This window comes from Hylobates moloch, unplaced genomic scaffold (assembly GCF_009828535.3).
Source record: "Hylobates moloch isolate HMO894 unplaced genomic scaffold, HMol_V3 SCAFFOLD_19, whole genome shotgun sequence".
In the NCBI taxonomy this organism is placed as follows: Eukaryota; Metazoa; Chordata; class Mammalia; order Primates; family Hylobatidae; genus Hylobates; species Hylobates moloch.
Genome location: NW_026652294.1, coordinates 30,821,803 through 30,842,767, shown reverse-complemented (window position 1 = coordinate 30,842,767; position 20,965 = coordinate 30,821,803). Strand labels below are relative to the sequence as shown.

The window sequence follows — 20,965 nt, the reverse complement described above, 5'->3', positions numbered from 1 at the left end:
ATCTCTCCGCTGGGATGAGAGCCCCGGGGAGTGGGAGCTGTTCCCACCTCGTTCTTCCTGCTGCTCATGCCCTGCTTGTGCCACGCGGGCCCTGGCCTGTCCCATGGGCCAAGCTGGCCCAGCCCTTCCGAGGTTCCCAGAAGCCAAGGACTGCTTTGCATAGACACTGGAGGCTCTCCCCACCCAGACCCCCAGGAAGAGTGACTCAGCCTGGGGCTGGGAGTTTGCCGTTGGCAGTGGGTGCCCCAGCAGGGTGGTGCCTGCACTTCTGGGCTGGGCTGTGGCTGCTTGGGAACCTATAGCCCCGGCGGCTGGGAAAACCGGGGAGTCCCCGCTTCACCCCACATCCCTACCCCACCCTGGGACTCCTTCTGTCCCTCCCCCGCCAGCTATAGCTGCAGCAAGTGTGCAGGCTGGCCTTCCCCTAGTCCTTCCTGGCCTGGGCAACCTGAAGTTTGACTCACCAGCCCCAGTACATGGGGGACGGGGCTTGGCACAGGCTCACCCCACTGAGAAGGGCTGGCCAGGGACCTGGGACAGCCCCAGGGCAAGGGCAGTGGCTGGAGGCCAGTGAGAGCCAGGCCAAGGCCCCAGCCTCTTGGGTGAAAGGGACGCGTGGTGGTCACACCTACCAGTCTTGCCTGTCCTGTGATGCTCCAAGGAACTGTGTGAAAGTCCTCAAAAAGCAGCAGCTCCCATGCAGGGGGTGGCCTCGCTGAGTGGCCAGCCCCGCAGTGGACGGCACCTACCTGCTCTCACCCATCACGGCTGCCACCTCTGAGTCCATGCAGGAGAGGGCACGGTCTGCAGCCGCCTGCCAGACCATGGGCACCACGTGGGATGACGGGCCTGGGGTGTGCTCCCTCCAGCAGCTCCTGGCATCAGAACTGCTCATGGGCCCCGGTAAGGTCTGACCACAGGTTGTGGGCAGCAGGTCTTCTGGCTCCACCAGGAGCCCCAGCCCAGGCCCACTTCGAAGGTGCCAGTGTGTCCAGATGGCCTGCACTGGCTGCAGCCTCTCATGGGCACAGGGCTCGGTGGCTCCTGGAGCACCCCCAGTCTTAATACTCCCACCTCCCTCCTGACCCCTCCAGCCGCTGACCCATCCTGGGACTGTGTGGCTGGCCCAGCACGCTGCTGGCCCTCGTCTGCAGGCACCATCCTGAGCCCACCACCCACTTGGTCCTGGCCCAGTGGGGACGGGTCAGCACCAGGCGTCTGAGCCTGAGCCCAGGCACAGCAGGGCAGGACGAGCTGGGGTGGGGGCCGCTCTTCTCTGAATCCCCTGGCCGGTCGGGTCCTTCTAGGCAGGACTCGCCTGGAGCAGGGCTGGGAGAGGCTGACAAGCTAGAGGCAGAGCTGGACTGCCCCTCTGGGGTGGGGGGCCAGGTGGAGGGGTGTTAGGGAGGGTGAGGAGGGTGGGGAAGGGGACCTCCCATCCGCAGAGCCTTCATCCCAGAGGCACGGACGCCCCACCCTGCCCCCCTGCGTTTGAGTGGAGGTCTTGGTTTTTCGAAAGCTGGGGGAAACAGGTGGGCTCCATGCAGGAGCGAATTGGGAGCCACCTGGGGCTGGACTCTCTGCCTGGGCTGGTCTTGCAGGTGATAAGGGTGGCCCTGGGGGGCCTGCCTGGGGGCGTGGCCTTGAGGGGCGCGGGCGTCGCCTGTTGGTGGGCGTGGATTGAGGGACGGGTGGGCGTGGTCCAGGGGCCTGGGGTCGAGGTCAAGGGGCGCTAGGCGCAGTCAGGGGGCCTGGGGCGCCGTCGGGGGTAGGCTGGGGTAGGAGAGGACAGGGGCGAGGTTTCAGGGGTCTGTGGGCTCAGGGTCTGTGGACGCAGTCCAGGGTTCCCCGGGGTGTGGGAAGGTCAGTGGGCTGGAGGAGCGGTGGGGGGTGTGGGGGGCGGGGCCCGGGGACGCGACTGCAGGTGGAGGAAGGTGCTGTCGGGGGTGGGGGGTCCCAGGGCGCGCCGGGCGGGCGAGTGCTGTCGGGGTGGAGGGAGGCGCGGCCGGGGGATGTGGGGCCGGCGCACGCAGTCTCAGCGCCCCTCCCTCCCCAGGGCTGCCGAGGGACCCCCGAGCGCCGCCCTGCCTCGTGTGCCGCGGGCTGCTGCCGCCTGCCGGGCCCTGCAAGCGCTGCTGCTCGTTCTGCGCCGCGGTCCTGCAGGGCGCGTCCTTCGTGCCGCTCGGCGGGCGGAGCTGCAGCCCGCGGACCCCGTGAGTCGGGACCGGCGCGGGGACCAGGACGACGACCCGGAGCCACGCGCGTCTCCGTAGAAACTTGCGCGGAGCTGAGGCCGAGAACACAGCGCTGTTGTGGAGAACCCGCGTCCTCGCCGTGGTTTTCTTGGGAACCCCGTGCCCAGCACCCCCGCGCCCGCTCCGGCCCCTCCGAGCCGCTCTGGGGGGCTCTAGCCCGGGTCCCGGGCAGACGCTGGTTTGTTCCTTCCCGCGTTCGTCCGACGAGTAACGGCGCCGCCCAGGGTCTCCGCACCCCGTTTCCTCCCATCTGGTGCCCAGCGCAGGCACGGAGGGAGCCCCCGGGGTTGGACACTCAGATCCCTTCACCGTTGGGCTTCTGGGCGACGGATGGTCAGGGGGCCGTGTGGCCGTGCTGCCCTGGAGACCCAGACTTGGAAAGACCCCACCCCCACCCCCATCCCAGGCCTCGTCCAGCTGCGGTGGGTGATCTCGGTGGCCGGGACCTGCCCAGGCGCCCGCCCAGGAGCCCGTGGCCTGGCTCTTCATGGATACTGAGCAGGGCCAATCCCCCAGTCCTCAGAGACAGGGCCGGAGCCCTCTGACCTCAGGCTGGAGAGGGTGGCCGGGGGCCTGGGGCAGAGGGCAGAGGCCGGCCCCACTGTCCTTCCCTGGGCCTTGGAACAGCCACACCCCGTGGGCCGTCCCCACACGAGGTCACCGACTACTGGCCACCTGCAGCCCCCACCTGCGTCATGGCGCGCTGAGATGGCGCCTTCAGGCAAGGGGTGTGTCGTGGTGGGGGCCTGTCCCAGAGAGGCCTGGAGAGAGGTTCGGGTGTGAGTGGGCCCACGGGGGAGGGACATTTGTCCTTTCCCAACGATCCTGCTGGCCGTGCCCATGGACATCGTCTGGGACACCCCTGCCGCAGTACAGCAGCCCCCATCTCCCCCTGGTATAAGGAGGGCTGGAGGCCAGGCTGAGGGGCGAGGCCCAGCTGGAGTATCTGTCTTACAGCTCAGCTGGCCTGGGATGGGGGATGACAGTGGCCTGTCCTGGGCCACCCCCAAACGTGCCTGCCTGCTGCTGACCACGCCGTGGCAGGGAGGCTGGCACTAGCCACTCTCTCCAGGGCGCTGTGGCCACAGGCACGCTGCTGCAGGGGGCTGGCGCAGCCCCATCTACTCTGCCCAGCAGTGACTGCATAAGTTCCAGCTCATGGAGGGCTCTAGGTCAGGCAGGGGCAGGGTCGAGGTGCTGGCCCAGGAGGCAGGCAGGTGGGCAGTGCGGGGTGGCGGGAGGGAGGGAGGACTTCACGGTCACAGCAGGCCCCTGCTGCCTTCCCTCCCCTGGGACTGAACCCCGGAGCTTGTTTCCCAAGCTCCCTCCTGACTACCCGAGCCCACAGTGTGAGGCCCACAGCCTCTCCCAGCCTGGGGGTGGTGCCGCCCTCCACACTTGGGGAGTCCTGTGGGTATTCCAGGCAGAACACCCCAGCTAGACACTCCCAGGCTCCCCAGATATTAACTCCCTCCATCCCCCCCACACACACACACACGTGGGGCAGTGCCCGCCCAGAACCCGAGGCAGGTGCAGAAGCCTCTGTGCCTGTCCAGGAAGGGAGGAGCCAGGAGGAGCCCAGAACTACACCCTGGTTCTCTCCAACCCCCTGCCCTGGCTGGAGGCAAATGGGAAGCAGTAAGCTTCTACCCAGAAACTTTCCTATGCATTTGATGCTCCAAATAAGAAGATGACACAGAACAGCTCCCTGAGCAGAAGCTGGGCCCCAGAGTTCCCAGCCTCGAGGGCTGCCCTCTGGAGTGGGGGGGCCTCATAGTGAGGACCGCACAGGGGAGGTGGCCTTTCACATCTTGAGAGGAGGTGGAGGCCGGGGACTTGGGTGGAGTCTCAGGTCTTAGGAGAGGGCTCTCCCTTAGGGGCTGGGGCTGAAGCCAGGGGCTCTGGGGTGTGAGTGCCCAGGACAGATTCCCCCCCTCTGCCAGCCCAGCCAGCTTTCCAGGGCCCTTGTTTACCCTCCTGGCCTCACACATGCCTGAGGGAGGTGCAGGCAGGCGGCAGCCTATCCCACCGGCCTGGAGCCATCTCTGCACCAGTGGCCACCCTGTGGGGAACCCCATTCGGGTGTCCTTGGACCCCAAAGGCCCCAAGGTTTCTGGATGCTTCCTTTGGAAACTTAGAAATTCCACAAGTGTCTGGCCACAGTTTTCTGGCCCCAGGCGGTAGAAAATCTCTGGGCTGCTGTCTGTGAAGCGAGCCCTGTTTTGCCGGGAGGGGGAGTGTCTCGCTCGCTCCCGCTGTGAGAAGCAGCCTCCACTCCTCTGTTTGTCTTTGGGGCTGGAGCTGCAGGGTCAGCCTGGAGCCGCTGCCACAGGGCATCCTGCAAACTTGCCCCACTCACATCCACGCTTACCAGTGGGAGCTGTCACTGCACAGCCAGATGCTGGCTGGGCAAGCCCTCGCGTTCTTGGGCCTGACCTGGGGCACTTTCCAGAGCCTGGCCATCTCCCGGATTACAGAATGTGGCCTCTCCTGTTCTCAGGTAAGCTCCTGCCTCCTCCTAGGCCCCTCCACTGTGGCAGATAAGGCCCTGGTTTCTCCTCAGGTGGGTCTGGCCTGACGCTCTCAGTACATCAACAGGTGAGGGGTTGCAGGGCCCTGGGGAGCCGGGGGCAGCGCAGGTGAAAGAAGGATGGGAGACCTGGCCTGACCCTGCCGAGCTGCTCCGGGAAGTGTTTGCTGGAAGCTCAAGGCAGGGTGAGCCCACCTCAGACCCACCTGTGATCTCCAAGGAGGCTGTGTTAGAATCTAGGGCAGCCCGCAAGCCCATCCAGGGCTCCCACCCCACCCCCGGCGGCTGCTCTGAGCCATCGGGAACCCGCAACACCTGGGCTTGTGTAGACACCTGCCAAGGAAACACTTGGGAAACGTGCTGAGAGTGAGATGTTGGCAGTGGAGGTACCTGGGTTGGGGTGGAGGGCTCTCGCTGCAGGGCCCACTGACTCAGCCTTACAGGAGAGGGCGCTTCATCAGCACCTGCAGCAAGAAGTGTACCCAGCGTCCAAGGAAGGGGCCCCGGTGCCCAAGGCTGGCCGAGGCACAGTGGGGACACAGGCATGAAAAGAGCATGGAAGGTGTCCCGGAAAGGGAGGACTCACTGAGGACCTGCTGGGTGCACCGTTCTGGCATGGGGACAGCAGTGAGCAAGATGTGTCTTTAGGGCAGTGGCCTGGTCACCTCAGGGGACACTTGCAGGACATCCAGCAGCTCCACAGAGCCTGAGACGGGTCCAGCAGAGGGCTCAGCTCAGGGAGGGGAGCAGCAAGGGCTGGAGTGCTGGGTGCCATGGCCAGGCCCAGATCCACAGGGCATTCATGGAACAAGGAAGAAAGCAGGCTGGGATGCGTGGGAACTGGTGGGAGCAGGGGAGATGGGCAGGTTCAGGTGGGAGGGGGTGTCCACCGGATGCCACCCTGCAGTGGAGACGGAAAACAGGGATGGGGCAGGCCTGGGGATCCTGGCTACGAGTGGGAAGGAGAAGGGAGAGATGAGACCTCAGAATCGACTTTTGCCTCTGGGAGGAAATGGTCCCTGAGTTGGGAGACCTGGGGGGAGGCAGCCTTGAAATGCAAGTTGGAAAGCTTTGCTGAGGCGGCTGCAAGGTGTGCAGGCAGCCTCCCGGTCCGAGGGGTGATGGCGCTGTCCACGCTGGGACGGGCAGGTGATCCTGGGGAGTGAGTGGGGACCAAGACTGAGCCCTCAGTACTCCAAGGAAAGGGGCAGGGGCAAGGGCAGAGGCTGAGGCTGGTGGAAGAGGCCAGGAAGGAGGGGAAGTGCTGGAGGGGAGAGGAGAGGAGGGGTTTGGCGGGGCTGAGGGAGGGTCTCATGGAAGATGGGGTGGGGAGGGTTGAGCAGGAGGGGTCAAGGGGTGACAAGAGGAACAGGAAGCTGGAGGTGGGTGTAGGGGCGCTGCCTGGGCAGCCTTGGACAGGGAGGTGGTTGCGAGGGGGCGTGGGAGCCCCTGCCCGCGATGGGGAAGTCAGGGAGGGGAGGCTGGGGCTAAAGCCGCGCCCTGGAGGGACCCGCGCGGGTGACAGTGGGAGGCTGGGCCGCATGCAGGGGAGCTTGGGCGGGGTGGGGCCGCGAGCAGCCGCCCTGGGGGTTCCCTACAGACCCCCTGACGCCGGCCGCTGGGAAGCCCCGAGAAGCACGACGGAAAACCCCGTGTGGGGGAGGCGCCCAGGGCCCAGGCTCAGCCCTCCCCGCCCCCGATCCCCCCACCTTCCCCCCAGTGCGCCCAGGTCCCGCTCCCCGTGCCCCGTGGGGGAGGGGAGGGGCGGGGCAGAACCGCGCGACGTTCTGCGCCCCGACAGCGGCCTCTCCTGCAGCCCCAGACACTTGGGCCACGGGGCCAGCCCTGGGTGGGCTTCAGAGGCCAGGGAGTCAGGAGAAAGAGTGGGCGCCCTTCGCATCTCCAGCCCACCGCGGCCTCCGAGCCCCTAGCGGGGATTCTTTCTCTCCGGAAGTTGGATGCGGGGAGTCCAGGCCACAGTGCGCGCCCATAGGGGCTTCAGGGCACCTGGTGGGAGGGAGGGAGACCCGGGGACCCACGCCACTGCCCCCCTGCAATTCCGCACAGGCGGCCTCAGTGGGCCTCCCCGCGCTGCCTCCGCCACTCCCTTTGTGCTGGGGCTGGTCTGGGCTGCCCTCGCTTGTCCACCTGAGGCCTGCTCGAATCACGTTCCCCAGAAGCTGCCCCAGATGAGCCCAGCCCCTTTCGCCTGGGCAGAGCCCTCAGCAGCCTGGGGTCAGCTCTGCCAGCTCCTCGTTTGACGACCTGCTTCCCACCAGGGGCCGAGGCTTCCATCAGGACGGTGGGTCCAGCCTGTACCCCACCCACAGGCAGTGGGCCTCATAGCCATGGCACGCAGTGGTGGGTCAGGCACACAGCAGTCCCTGGGGAAGTTATTGGGGTGGTCAGCAAATGGGCGGAGATAGTGGGGGTGAGAGCAAAGACTAAAAGACCATCTGCAGAGTGGGAATCTCTAGACTGGGCCCTGGACCAAACAACAACTCACCAGGAGCACACGATTCTATGCTAGACTGAGTGTCACTAACTGCTGCCGATTCCACATTAGACTGAGTGTCACTAACTGCTGCTGATTCCACACTAGACTGAGTGTCACTAACTGCCACCGATTCCACACTAGACTGAGTGTCACTAACTGCCGCCACCCATGTGGCTCCCCAGGTTTTGCAAATGCACCGGAAACTGTTGAGATGAGGGGATCCTGGGTAAACTCTCTGTAAATCTAAATATATGCAAAATAAAAAATATTTAGAAAGAGGTGTAGCCACTGGTAATGCCCGTTCTACAATTCAAGGAACAGAAGTGGGCCCGACTTTTATTTTTCCACGTTCCCACCTGGGCCAGGAGCAGAAGTCCAGGTCTCCATCTTGAGCTCCTCTCACCCCCACTCCCACCCCAACAGCCTGGGGGCTTCCTCACCGGTCCGTAGAGGGTCAGCTCTTTTCAAGAATGGAGCGGCTGTGTGGATGGACCACGGGCTGCACAGTCCAACTCCCCAGCTCAGTGGCCGCCCCCGGGGGCCTGGACTCTGGAGGTCCTGCCCTGCTCTGAGGGTGCCAGTGCCACCCTGTGCTCCCCGACCTCAGCTCCCATGCCGTTGGTGCTGGGGTGCCGGGCGCCTCCTGCCTCACCCACAGGCTGTCTGCGAGCAGCCTGTCCCACAGGACCCTTCTGCCCTGTGGGAGCCTGGCCACAAGTCCTCATGCCCTTCTTTGGGCGCCCTTGGTCAGGCTGGGCTGGGGATGATCATAAATCAGGAATGCAGCTTGGACCTGGACCATCCAGGGCCTGTTCACTGCACTGCACGCCCCCGCCCCCCACCACCAACTCAGCCTCACCTCCTTCCAGGCCCATGAAATTGACCTCTATGAGGCCCCCCAAGCACCCCTTAGATTTATAACCTGCACCCCCCACACTATCCAGACCCCTCTTGCGCCTCTTGACCCCTCTGTTATTTTCCCACCTCTTTATTTTAGTTACATAAAATATAAGTTGCTGATTTCCCAGGTTTCGGATCGTTCTGTCTCCCCCTTCTCGGAATGTGAGCTCCTGGAGAGGCAGGGATGGTTCAGTTTTCCTCTGTTCATGAATCCCAGCACCTAAGCAAGCCTGGCGCATAGTGGGTGCTCTCCTAAGCAAGCCTGGTGCATAGTGGGTGCTCTGCTAGTGTCCACTTAAACACACAAGTGGGTGGGGGAGCTGGAGCCTGAGGGTCCAGAGGGATTCAGACCACACTGTTTACTAAGTGACCGCCGCATGCCAGCCTTGGGCCAGGCCCCTGACACGGAGGAGGAGCCAGGATTCAGGGCAGCCCAGGACCCCCAGGAGTGAGGGACAGGGCAGGAGCAGGATGGGCTGGGGAGGGGGTGCCCTCAGCCGCTCACCCCTCTCACTGTTCTGTCCCCAGGGCTTTGCCTGCAGGAGCCACAAGAACCGTGAGTACATCTCAGTCCCGGGGGATGCTCAGGGCCTGGACTCCCCACCCCAGGCCACCAGGGCCGCTTTGTCCACCGTGGGAGGCAGGTCTGTCCTGCAGTGTCCCCAGCAGCTGAGGTTCCCTTCTGGGCAGGGCAAACCGCCATCACTCACCGATGTGTGTGGGACCCTGGCCACACCCAGGAAAGGCCACCCTGGCTCCTGGCCAGAGAGAGTCCCACGTCTCCACTTAACGCACAATGCCTCGTTGCGTTCCAAACCGGCTGCCCAGAAGCAGCAGGTGGAAAACCCCGTCTCTGCTAGCAAAGCTTTTTTCCTGTGTAAAGTGATTCCTACTGGGCCTTTAACGACTACCTTGATTGTCTTTGTAAACAGCGTGTCTATTTATAAAAGGACTCTGAGTGATGCAGACGCCATGAGGAAGAAAGTTAAAGCTCAGTGAAAAGCCTCCGTGTAGAAATAAACAGTATTTACCGAGACAAACATTGCTCTAGGCATTTTGGGTTTTTTTTTTTCTTATTTTTGATTTTTATAAGAATGGACCTGAAGTCTTCCTATCTCTGGTTGGTCAACCAAACCCAGGCTGTTCTCAAACTCCTGGGCTCAAGCGATCCTCCTGCCTTGGCCTCCCAAAGTGCTGGGATTGTGGGCTTGAGCCACCATGCCTGGCCTGTTCTAGACATTTGTGTAGCCAAATATACAGATATTTGCAGGATAAACAGATAAAAATTATTTTATAGAAATGAAATTACCTTATGTCGTTTAAACTATTTTATTTTTACTTGAATTTAACAGAAAAATAGATGGCTAAACTTTAATTAAATGTTTCTTCACCTCAAGGACCTCTAAGCTTAAGGGAGGAGATTAGATCAGTCTGGCCCCTGCGCAAGGATGACATGCAAATTCACAAAGCGGACTATATTAACAAACAAACAACAAATGCAAAGCATGGCCGATGCGGTGGCTCACACCTGTAATCCCAGCACTTTGGGAGGCTGAGGCGGGTGGATCACCTGAGGTCAGGAGTTCGAGATCAGCCTGGACAACATGGTGAAACTCCATCTCTACTAAGAATAAAAAAAAAAAAAAATTAGCTGGGTGTGGTGGCACATGCCTGTAATCCCAGCTACCTGGGAGGCTGAGGCAAGAGAATCACTTGAACCCAGGAGGCAGAGGTTGTAGTGAGCCGAGATTGCGCCACTGCACTCCAGCCTGGGCAATGGAGTGAGACTCTGCCTCATAAAAACATAAATAAATAAATAATAAACCTCTTTAGTATTTCTAATAGATTTCCTATCGAGTCTCCTTTTTTTAAATAGATGATCACATATTCTGCAGTTAATGACAGCTTGTAAACCTATGTGTTGGGTGGAGGGGGTGGATCTTGTGGAATTGGCTCAGATCTCCAGGGCAATGTTGAATGAGGGAATTCCTGTCTGAGTCCTGATATTAATGGTAATGATTCCAAAGGTTTACTGCTCAGTATTAAGTTTATTGGATGTTTGCACTAGATGTCCCTGATCTAGACAAAGAGGTGCCTTTCTTTTCCTAGTTTGCTAAACACTCTTTTATCATGAATAGGTATTGAATTTTACGAAAAATTTCTGCATCTATGAAAATTGTCATACAGGTTTTTTAGTTTAAAAACCCCGCCCCCCGCTTTTTTTTTTTTTTTTTTTGAGACAGTCTCACTCTTTCGCCCAGGCTGAAGTGCAGTGGTAAAATCTCGGCTCACTGCAACCTCCACCTCCCGAGTTCAAGCAATTCACCTGCCTCAGCCTCCTGAGTAGCTGGGATTACAGGCATGTGCCGCCACGCCTGGCTAATTTTTTTTGTATTTTTAGTAGAGACGGAGTTTCACCATGTTGGCCAGGCTGGTCTCAATCTCTTGACCTTGTGATCCGCCCACCTCGGCCTCCCAAAGTGCTGGGATTACAGGCTTGAGCCACCACGCCTGGCCCCAATCTGCTCTTAAAAATCACCCGTTGTATTTTAATTCTGTTGCAGTGGTTTTGTTTCTAGGAATTCCATTTCTCTCAAGTGTGCCTGGTCCCTCATCACAGCCTTTCCTGCTGCCTGTATTTTCAAGCCTGCTTTTTCGCCTGCTTGGCCTGTAGCTTGTTGCTGGAGGACACCGTAGGCCCACCCTCTCCGCAGCGTCACTCCGGGCTCTCTGCTTCCTGGTGTGCTTGTTTACCTTCAGCGGCTCAAAGTCCCAGGACGGAGGGCCTCCTGGAAGCTGGATTCCTGTTGCTCCTGGGTGGTGCCAGGAGCAGTGTCTGACTGTCCGGGCCAGCCTGGGCTGCGAATCTGTACTGGGTTACGGGCTTTTGGGGGAGCTTTCTCTCCCTGCTCCTCCACTCAGCGACTCTGGAACAGTGCCTGGGCTTTGGGGAGAGGGTCGGTCCAGTTCTGGCTAACCCAGGTCAAGGCCCAGCTCAACGTGGGGAAGTTCTTCCTCAGCACGTGCTGGGGCCTCCCCTCAAAGCCCTCAGCTCCCGCTGGGTTGGAAACGCTCCCTCCATCCCCCGCCCCTGTAAAGCAACCTCCTACGCCCTGCTTTCCTCAGCGCCCCCATCCTGATTATTTTCGCAGTTCTCCTACGTTTCTAGGCAGGTTTTTAAAAAACATATGTTTTTTTCTCCAGCCTAATTAGTACTCTTCAGCAGCTGAGTTGGTGCAAATGGCCTGGTCTCCCATATGAGGGAAGTGTAGTCCCAGCGTGTTTTTATTTTTATTTTTGGTATATTTTATTTTATTTATTTTTTGGGGGGCGGGGGGACAAGGTCTCACTTTGTTGCCCAGGCTGGAGTACAGTGGCGCAATCTCGGCTCACTCCAACCTCCGCCTCCCACGTTCAAGGGATTCTCCTGCCTTAGCCTCTCGAGTAGCTGGAATTACAGGCGCCCAGCACCACCATGCCCAGCTAAGCATTGTATTTTTAGTAGAGACGGGGTTTCACCATGTTGGCCAGGCTGGTCTCGAACTCCTGACCTGGAGTGATCCGCCCGCCTCGACCTCCCGAAGTGCTGGGATTACAGAAGTGAGCCACCATGCCCGGCCCAGGTGTTTTTAAACACACAGAGTGGTCCTCAGCCTCCTGCTCTGTCAACACCAGCTTGAATTCCTAGTTCCCCATCGTGTTTTCCCATTCCCTGTGCTTGCTGCTCCTTTCTGTAACCCACTTGTTCCTGCTGAGTTCCCTTCTCCTTCCTGAAGCAAGCACATCTGTCAGGCGTCCTTTCAGTAAGACTTTGTGAATATTATTTTTATGCCTTATTTTGAATAAGGCAAAACATATTTATTTCTAAGCGTTTATGATGTAGTTTCACAGTTTTTTTCCACACAGTAACAATGAATTCTGTTTTGTACCACACTCATCTTGTGTGTTTCTGCTTTACTCACCCTTCCTTCTACACAGCCTCCTCTTCATTTTGTCAGCTTAGTTGGGACAAGAGCCTGTTCTTATTTTTATACATTTTATTCCACAATGAGCAGCTTCTCCTCCTGCGCCTGTTTCGCTAACTCTGTATATGTCCTCATTTTCCGTGCTCACCATGAGTCCTTATCCTCCGTGGCTTCATCATTTTTTTTTTTTTTTACTTTCTGGTTTTGATTCCTTTCTTGGTTGTCTTTGTCTTTTTTCTAGAAAGGGTCAAAAGATGCAGATTTCTCATTTCTTGCATAAAGGAGGTTGTCTTTTTTTTTTTTTTTTTTTTTTTTGAGATGGAGTCTTGCTGTGTCACCCAGGCTGGAGTGCAGTGGCATGATCTCTGCTCACTGCAACCTCTGCCTCCCTTCCTCTCCTACCTCAGCCTCCCGAGTAGCTAGGACTACAGGTATGTACCACCACACCTGGCAAATTTTTGTATTTTTAGTAGAGACAGGGTTTCGCCATGTTGGCCAGGCTGGTCTCGAACCCCTGACCTCTGGTGATCTGCCCTCCTCAGCCTCCCAAAGTGCTAGGATTAAAGGGGAGTTGTTGGCCTCACACATATGGATGACAACATACACACCGAGTTCTAAGGCACAGTCATTTCTCTGAAGATTGCTGCATACCAAGCCCCAGGGATGATGATGCAAGGGAAGGAAACACCAGCCTTGGGAACAAAGCTCCCCTCACTCCCCTCCCCACTCCCTAGCACAGCCTGGCTTTTTATCCCCAAACCATCCAGCTTTATTTTATTTTTAAATTTTCAATTTGTAATTATTCTTTGCTAGCATATAGAAATACAGTGTTTGGGAGGCTAAGACAGGTGGATCACTTGAGGTCAGGAGTTCAAGACCAGCCTGGCCAACATGACAAAACTCCGTCTCCACTACAAATTAAAAAATTAGTCAGGTGTGGTGGTACGCACCTGTAGTCCTAGCTACTTGGGAGGCTGAGACACAAGAATCGCTTGAACCCAGGAAGCAGAGGTTGCAGTGAGCAGAGATCGTACCACTGCACTCCAGCCTGGGCGACAGAGTGAGGCTCCGTCTCAAAAAAACACAAAAAACCAAAAACAAACAAAAAAGAAATAGTGGATTTTTGTATATTGATCTTGTATTCTGCCACTTTGCTAAACTTATTAGTTTTAGTGCCTTTTTTGTAGATACTAGCGTTTTCTACAGAGACAATCATGTCATCTACAAAGGTACACAACTTCTCCATTTCCACGCGAGAAGCCTATTTCTTTTCCTGCCTAATTGTGTGGAGTAGGGTCCCCCCTGCAGTATTGAGTGGAAGTGAGAAGAGCAGGGATCCTTGTCTTGCTTTTTATGAGGGGTGGAAAATAATCTATTCTTTCACTATGAAATGTGATGTTACATATAGATTTTTCACAGATCGTCTTTATCAATTTGAGGAAATTTCATTCCCTGTTTGCTGAGATTTTTTTTTTTAAATCAGGAATGGATGGTGAACTTCGTCAAAAAATTTTTCTGTGACTATTGAGATGATCATAAGTGGTTTTTAAAATTTTGTCAGTTGGGTGTGGTGGCCTCTCAAAGTGCTGGGAATACAGGTGTGAGCCACCATGCCTGGCCTTTTTTTTTTTTTTTTTTTTTCCCGAGATGGAGTCTCTGTCACCCAGGCTGGAGTGCAATGGCGCGATCTTGGCTCACTGCAACCTCCACCTCCTGGGTTCAAGCGATTCTCCTGCCTCGGCCTCCTGAGTAGCTGGGATTATGGGCGTGAGCCACCACACTTGGCTAATTTTTGTATTTTTAGTAGAGACAGGGTTTCCCCATGTTGGCCAGGCTGGTCTCAAACTCCTGATCTTGGGTGATCCGCCAACCTCGGCCTCCCAAAGTGTTGGGATTACAGGCGTGAGCCCCGCCCAGCCCATTCCCTCAAATTCTCTTGGGTGGTTCTTTCTCCGCCTCTGGTCGTTCCCTCACATGCATGTGTTCATGAATACTCCACTGAGTATTAGCAAAGTGGATATTCCCCAGAGCTCTCTCTGTGTCATCCTCTCCCCTCTCATACTCGGTCCGGCTGCCCAGACCCCTCCATCCCAGTTTCTCCTCTCAGGGAGTGTGCCACGCTCCACTTGGGATCCACCCCCACCACTGCCTGAGAACACTCCCCAGACAGTGACGCATTCCCAGACCTCACTGTGACCGTTTCCTGTCTCCCAGCTCTCACTGTCCCTCACTTCCTCACGCCCACTGTCTTGAAACCATTGCTCATGGATTTTGCCTTGGTTTCCAGCTGTCTCAGGCAGGAGGGTAAATCAGATCCCTGTGAGTCCATCCGGACTACAGTGGGAATTTGTAAGAGTTGGATTTCTGGCTGGGCGTGGTGGCTCACACCTGTTATCCCAGCACTTTGGGAGGCTGAGGTGGGCGGATCACCTGAGATCAGGAGTTTGAGACCAGCCTGGCCAGCATGGTGAAACCCTGTCTCTATTAAAAATACAAAAATTAGCCGGGCGTGGTGGTGCATGCCTGTAATCCCAACTACTCGGGAGGCTGAGGCAGGAGAATTGCTTGAACCCGGGAGGCGGAGGTTGCAGTGAGCCGAGATCACTCCACTGTGCTCCAGCCTGGGCGTCAGAGTGGGACTCTGTCTCAAAAAAAAAAAAAAAGAGTTGGATTTCTTACCCATAGCATGTTCGGACTTCATTCCCATTGCCCCTTTGAGGCACGGAGTTACTGGATGGAAGCTCTCAACTGTCAGTTGTCTAGGTTGTCTAGGTTCTTGCCGTGTTAAACAAAACACACAAGTATAGCAACAAAAAAGAATGGAGTAAGGAGGGCACAGATTTACTGAAGCAAAGGAGCACTCCACAGAGTGGGAGCAGGCTCAAGCAAGCAGCCAAGGGCCCCGAATGCAGTGCCCCCCAGAGTTTTCATAAAGCTAAAAGAATCTGGTAACACTCCTAGCTGCCCTTTGGGGGTTTCCAGTGGGTTACACCCTGTGGAGGATAGGCCTGCAACCAATCAGAGGCTGAAGTGGAGTCTCATTATCACAGGAGGGAGGCTGTGGCCTGTGTGCTGCCTAATCTTGCCTGGAACTGGCTGCACCTGCTGTTCTTTTGCTTATCCCTTCGCCCCCGGTTACCCTCATTCCTTACTCTCCTGCCTCAGCAGGGTACTGTGTTCAGTGTGGGCTCCGCTGAGCAGCAGCTGCACTGTGTCACCAATAGCATGTGGGTCCCATGCCTCAGTGGCCATGCCTTCTATAAAGAGGGTGGCAGTCCTCCTGTGGAACGGCTGGCTTGCCAGGCTCTGTGGCTCATGTGAAGTTCTGCTCTGAGTCCCACCTGCAAACCTGGCTGAGCAAAGGCAGCAAAATTGCTCAGCCCCCGGTGCCCAAAATAATACCCAGCTCCACACTGCCCAGGTCTGGTGAGGCTGCCCTGAATGGCGTTTGGTCTTAGAGCAAAAGGCCCTGGGGGCAAGTCCTGCCTGTGAGGATGCGGCCACTTCCCTGTGGACAGAGGCCTGGGCTGCAGCAACCTTGGGGTCACCTCCCAGGTGTCCCAGCAAGCCCTCGTTGGCCTTTCTGCTGTTTGTCTTTGAGCAGGGGTGACGGAGCTTGCCAGCAAGTCCTGGTGGGCTTCCTGCCCCCTTGTTGGCCAGGTGGGGCAGCAGCTTCCGCTGCTCTGATGCAGACTGGTGTGCAGCCTGCCCCCTTGATCCGGGCCCACTCCTGGGGTCCCACAGACATTTCGGAGTGTGTCTCGGGGGGGGCTTGCTCCCCAGTTGGCTTGGGGCAAGATAGTAAAGACTCCCTGGCAAAGACTGTGCAGCCCCAGGGCTCTCTCCCCCTTCACAGAACCATCCACAAAGCCTTTCCAAGCACCAGGGAACTCGAGGCCTCACAATCTTTCTCCACCCCCCAGGGAACATTTTTAACAGCTTCTGCCGGCCACGCCCCGTGTCCATGTCCAGGTCAGTCCTGGAGGCCCTGACGTCCTCCACTGCCATGCAGTGTGTCCGCCCTGACGGCTGCTCGATGCTCCTGCGTGTACGCGCCTCCATCAACCTGCATGGTGAGATGTGGCCTCGAGGGTGGAAGTAACACTCGCAGATCCAGCAGTGGGCCCAGGTGCCTTTTACTCCCATCAAACCCTGGGTGGCCTGGTGAGGGAGGGGGTCGCTGCTAACCGCACTTCACAGAGAGAAGGCAGAGGAACAGGGTCCCACGACCCCGTCCAGAGCTCTGACGCACCCTGCTGGGTCCTTCCTCCACCCAGAGCGCCTGCGGGGCCTGGAGGCCTGTGCCATCAGCCTGGACACCCAGGAGACGCAGTGTCAGAGCGTGTGGGTGGCCAGGGCCTCCCACCGGCAGCAGGTGGGGCAGCAGGTGAGGCCAAGGCAGGGCTCTGCCACCCAAGCCCCGACGACTGGGCGCCACTCCTCCTGGGCGCCATCCCTGGATCTAAGCTCCAGCCATGCAGGTGGAGCTGGCCGGGTAGGGTGGGCAGTGCCTCTGAGTCCACGCAGCTCACACCTGCACCTGCTCAGCTCCAGGTGCACTTTGGCTGCTTTGCGGTGAGTGTGGCCCAGCACCTCTACGTCACCCTGAGGACCATCCCTCATTTCTGCGGGGTCCAGCTGGACCAGAGGCACCTCGTGGAAGGTAGGGTCCCCAGGGCCCCCGAGCACAGCTGCCGTTCAGCCTCCAGGGCCTGGCTTGGGGTGGGACTTGCCCAGGGCAGGGGCCTGGCGCTCACACTGGACAGATCCCCGCAAGGCCTTTGGCTTAATTCAAGGTCGCATGGCAGCGGCACAGCACGTGGGGGGGCGGGGGCGGGTGGAGGAGGATGGCCCCTGAGGGCAGGGCAGCCCGCACCCCGCCATTGCCTCTGCGCTTTGCAGACTGCGGAGAGGAGGACGTGGGGAGGAGTGTGCCCGACTGCCTTGGTGAGTTCCCTCCTTCGACGCCCCTGCGAAGACCCCCAGACTATGCGACAGGCTTCCTCTCCCCGGGGTCTTCTGCCCCATTTGGGAAATCCTGAGGGGCCCTCGGGTGGGCGATTCCCAAACGTCTGAACCAAGCAGGAGCCACCACGTCGGGGCTCTCGGGACAGACAGAGCCCCGCGTCGGTGACCGCTGGTCCCAGCGCGGCCCCCACTTGCCGCCTCCTGCAGCGGGGAAGCTCAGCTACTGGGTGGACCGGAGGCGCAAGGCGATTCTGGTGCAGGTGCCCAGGGCCTCCGGGAGCCCCGACTACTACGTGCGGCTCTGCTTCAAGCGGTTCACCTGCGAGGACGCCGGTGCCCCTGTGCAAGTGAGCGCCCGCGCCCCGTCAGCCTTAGGCCCCGCCCACCTCCGCGCCCCGCCCCCGGTCAGGCCTAGGCCCCACCCACCTCCCGTCCCCGCTCCCGCCCCGTTCGGCCCAGGTCCCGCCCACCCCAGACCACACCCGCCCTCCCGCGCGGCCCCTCAGCCGCCCTTTCTGGGTTGCAGGTGACCGCCAACAGCGTCTCCCAGGCCATCTCCCTGCCCTACAGCCAGAAGCTGCCGTGCTTGTGCCTGGAGGTCGGTGGAGGTGTGGCCTGGACTTGGGGCGGGTCGGGGGAGCACAGGGATGGGTGGGCTGCGCTGACCCCAGCCCCTCCCACAGGGCTGGTCTGCGACCCCTGACGCGGTGAGGATCCAGATCTGCCCCTTTGAAAACGGCAAGTGTCCTGCGATGCCAACAGGCGGAAGGGTGGGAATGGCTGCGGCCAGCCTGACTCCACCATGAGGACTGACGTGGGGGGATGAGATAAGGGGCAGGCCCAGCCTAAATCCCTGAGCCTGCTCGGAAGGGCCTGTCACCAAGGGAACCTGCGCACAGATGTGGATGTGCACAAGTATGGGTATGCGTGTGTGTATGTGTGTGTTTGTGTGTGTGTGCAATGTACATGTGTGCACACGTGGACCAGCTCACCTGGGAAAACCAAGGCTGTCAAGAGGGGCTGTCTGAGGGGCACAAGAGAGATGTCCTGCTCTCGGTTCTGCTCAGCGACGCTGCACACACACACATGCACAGACACCCATGAACATACACGCCCATACACATGCACACACACACATGCAGACACCCATGAACATACACGCCCATACACATGCACACACGTACACACGCACACCCATGCGCAGGCAGGCACACCCATGGATATGCACACCCACACCCATGGACACGCATCCGTGCACATACACACATACACACGTACACACACCCATGCACAGGCAGGCACACTCAGGCACACCCGTACCCATGACACACACCCATGTGCAGGCAGGCACATAGGCGCATGCACCCATGCACATGCATATCCACACACATGCACACGCACCCATACACATACATACACACATGCAAACACATACACATGCACACACACCCATGCGCAGGCAGGCACACTCACGCACACCCATACCCATGCCTCACACCCATGCACAGGCACACACATACATAGGCGCATGCACCCAGGCACATGCATATCCACACACATGCACACGCACCCATGCACACACGTGCACAGACTTGGGCCAGGGCTCAGAGACCCACAGGAGGACTGCTCTGGACCCTGGCCCAGTGGTCACTTGAGTGGGTGCTAGACCTCACGGGCCTGGCAGCCAGGGTAGGGCCCAGCTGACCTGTGTTTCGGGGAGGGTTCCTGCAGACACTGAGGCACTGGAGGTGCTGTGGGACACGGTCTACTACCACCCGGGGAGCCAGACACTGAGCTGGGAGCCCGCCTGCCCTGTGAGTGGCCATGTGAGCCTGTGCTGGCGCCCGGGGCCCGGGGCCGGCTGCCGTAAGCTGCAGCAATCCAGCCAGCTGGTGCATCGCAGAGTGAGTGCCTGCTCGGCAGGGATGGGGGTGGGCATGGATGCCACAGCCTGACCTGAGCCCTCCTCAGGTGCAGTACCCGCTGGTGGACACCCAGCCCCAGCTCTGCCTGAAGGTGAGGGGCTGCCACAGCCTGCCAGTGCCCTATTTTGGGAGGGGCCAGGGGGCATCAGGGCAGGGAATGGAGCAGGGGCCCTTGCCCAGCCCTGGAGCCCAGCCTCCCAGCCGTCCCTCAGAGCCCCCTCCTGGTCTGACAGTGGGTGAGCTAAGGGCCTAAGGAGGGGAACTGGGCCCAGATCACCCTGAAGCTGACCCAGCCTGTCCCTGTCCCTGCCCCGCACACACTCCACCCTCCTGCACCCCTCACCCCACTTTGCAGTTCTCCACCAGTTGGGGGTCCTGGGTGCGGTGCCCTTTCGAACAGCGTCGCTTCCCAAGTAAGTTCTCTGTGGGGCCTGCACAGCGTGGACGCAGCACAGAACATCCTTTACGTCACTCTGTGTTGGTCAGGGAGGTGGGATAACAGTGCCAAGCCAGTGTGGGGGAGGTACAGTGGGCAGGTGCCAGGCCCGCTGGGGAAGGAAGGGAGGCCAGATGGGGGTCTCACCCTTCACTCCCCACAGCCTGGAAAATGACCATCCAGCCTTCGCCCACAAAGGGCCACCTCCGGGCCACCTTCTTCTCGTCCAGCCCCGCCCACTTCCAGGTGCACCTGTGTCACAGGAGGAAGTCACAGCTCCCTGCCTGCCAACGCACACTCCAGGCCAACCCGCTCCCTTCAGCCTCAGTGAGCCGAGAGAGTGGGGCTCCATCCTGGGGAGGTGGGGGGGTGGTGGCAGGACCCCATCACTTCCCTGTGGTGGTCTCTGTCCCACCCGGGCCCTGAGCCCACCCAGGGTCTAGCCTGCCTGGCAGGGAGGGATGGGGGGCCAGCCCTGCTTTGTGGGTGCTGAGAGGATGTGGGAGAAGGAGTGTTTAGCCGGATCCGCCCTCCCCCACCCAGGGTGACCCAGCAGCCGCCCCTGCCTTTGCCTTCCTGGACCTTCCCAAGGAGGAGGTCTGTGCCCCAGGCATCTGCATCCAGGTGGGTGTCGCTGCTGTGCCCAGCCCCTACCCATCTCCTCCACTGCAGGACCTCAGTTCACATCCCTCCTTCCCATCCCCCATCCCCGGGGGAAGCAGGAGGCCGTGTTGACGGAGTTGCCTTATGCCTGCAGGGCTGGAGGACCGATGTACACTTCTCCGTTCCCCAGCAGCTCTGCAACCTCCGCTCCAGTGGGTGCCCAGCTCTCAGGGGCCGCAAGAGGCTGAGGACTAGACCCAGGCCTCCCACGGCAGCCTGGGCATGGCGTGCACTGAACAGGAGACTGGGTGGGGGAAACGGGGAGACCATCCGGCCCTGAGTCAGGTCAGGCTTCTGCGCCAAACCTAGGCCTGGGCCCACCACTGCCCTCCAGCCTCGAATTTCCCTCCACCACACACCGCTGGGCCTCCCGCATGCCCTCCCTGGTCTCACTCTGTCACTGGCCTTGCCTCCTCCTCCCTGGGGGTCCACCTTCCCTCATCAGAGCTCTGGTTCCAACCGCCAGTGACTTGGGATGTCCCTTTGCCCACCAGCCACCGAGGCCCAAGCTCCCAGGACCCAGGGTACATCAGGACAGAACTAAGCACATGTGGCCTGGGTGTGGTCAGGAGTGTGGCTCTGCCTTGGAGTCCAGGAAGGGTCAGAGCTAGCACTCCCACCTGCACCCCTCCCTGTGAGCTCAAGAGCTTGCCTAGCTTCGGGTGGGGTGAACCGCAAGAGCCGGAGGGGTGGGAGGGGGTGGATAGGACAGCCGGCCACCCAGGGCCTCTGGGGACCCTTTCCAGGGAGCACCAGTGGGCCAGGCAGGGGTCTCTGGAATGTCTCCTCAGCTCAGCTGAGCCACAGCCATTTCAGGGCAGCCTGC

At 59.3% G+C, this 20,965-nt stretch overlaps 1 protein-coding gene across 1 annotated transcript; it reads left to right on the top strand.

Moving 5' to 3' along the window:
• The first annotated feature begins 4,653 nt into the window (after nucleotides 1–4,653).
• IL17REL (interleukin 17 receptor E like) lies at nucleotides 4,654–20,419 on the top strand. Its single transcript, XM_032138847.1, has 15 exons — nucleotides 4,654–4,755; nucleotides 8,711–8,738; nucleotides 16,071–16,220; nucleotides 16,425–16,534; nucleotides 16,696–16,810; nucleotides 17,050–17,094; nucleotides 17,323–17,462; nucleotides 17,642–17,713; nucleotides 17,799–17,853; nucleotides 18,847–19,019; nucleotides 19,087–19,131; nucleotides 19,396–19,453; nucleotides 19,640–19,803; nucleotides 20,020–20,100; nucleotides 20,234–20,419. The coding sequence occupies exons 1-15, from the start codon at nucleotides 4,654–4,656 to the stop codon at nucleotides 20,417–20,419; spliced, it is 1,524 nt and encodes a 507-aa protein (XP_031994738.1).
• The last annotated feature ends 546 nt before the right edge of the window (nucleotides 20,420–20,965 follow it).

What these genes read in the sequence shown, in the direction of transcription:
- IL17REL (XM_032138847.1), top strand. Translation starts at nt 4,654, where the DNA reads ATGCTGGCTGGGCAAGCCCTCGCGTTCTTGGGCCTGACCTGGGGCACT. An exon ending in GTGGCCTCTCCTGTTCTCAG is followed by an intron (nt 4,756 to 8,710) that starts GTAAGCTCCTGC and finishes TTCTGTCCCCAG; the next exon opens with GGCTTTGCCTGCAGGAGCCA. An exon ending in GATCTGCCCCTTTGAAAACG is followed by an intron (nt 17,854 to 18,846) that starts GCAAGTGTCCTG and finishes GGGTTCCTGCAG; the next exon opens with ACACTGAGGCACTGGAGGTG.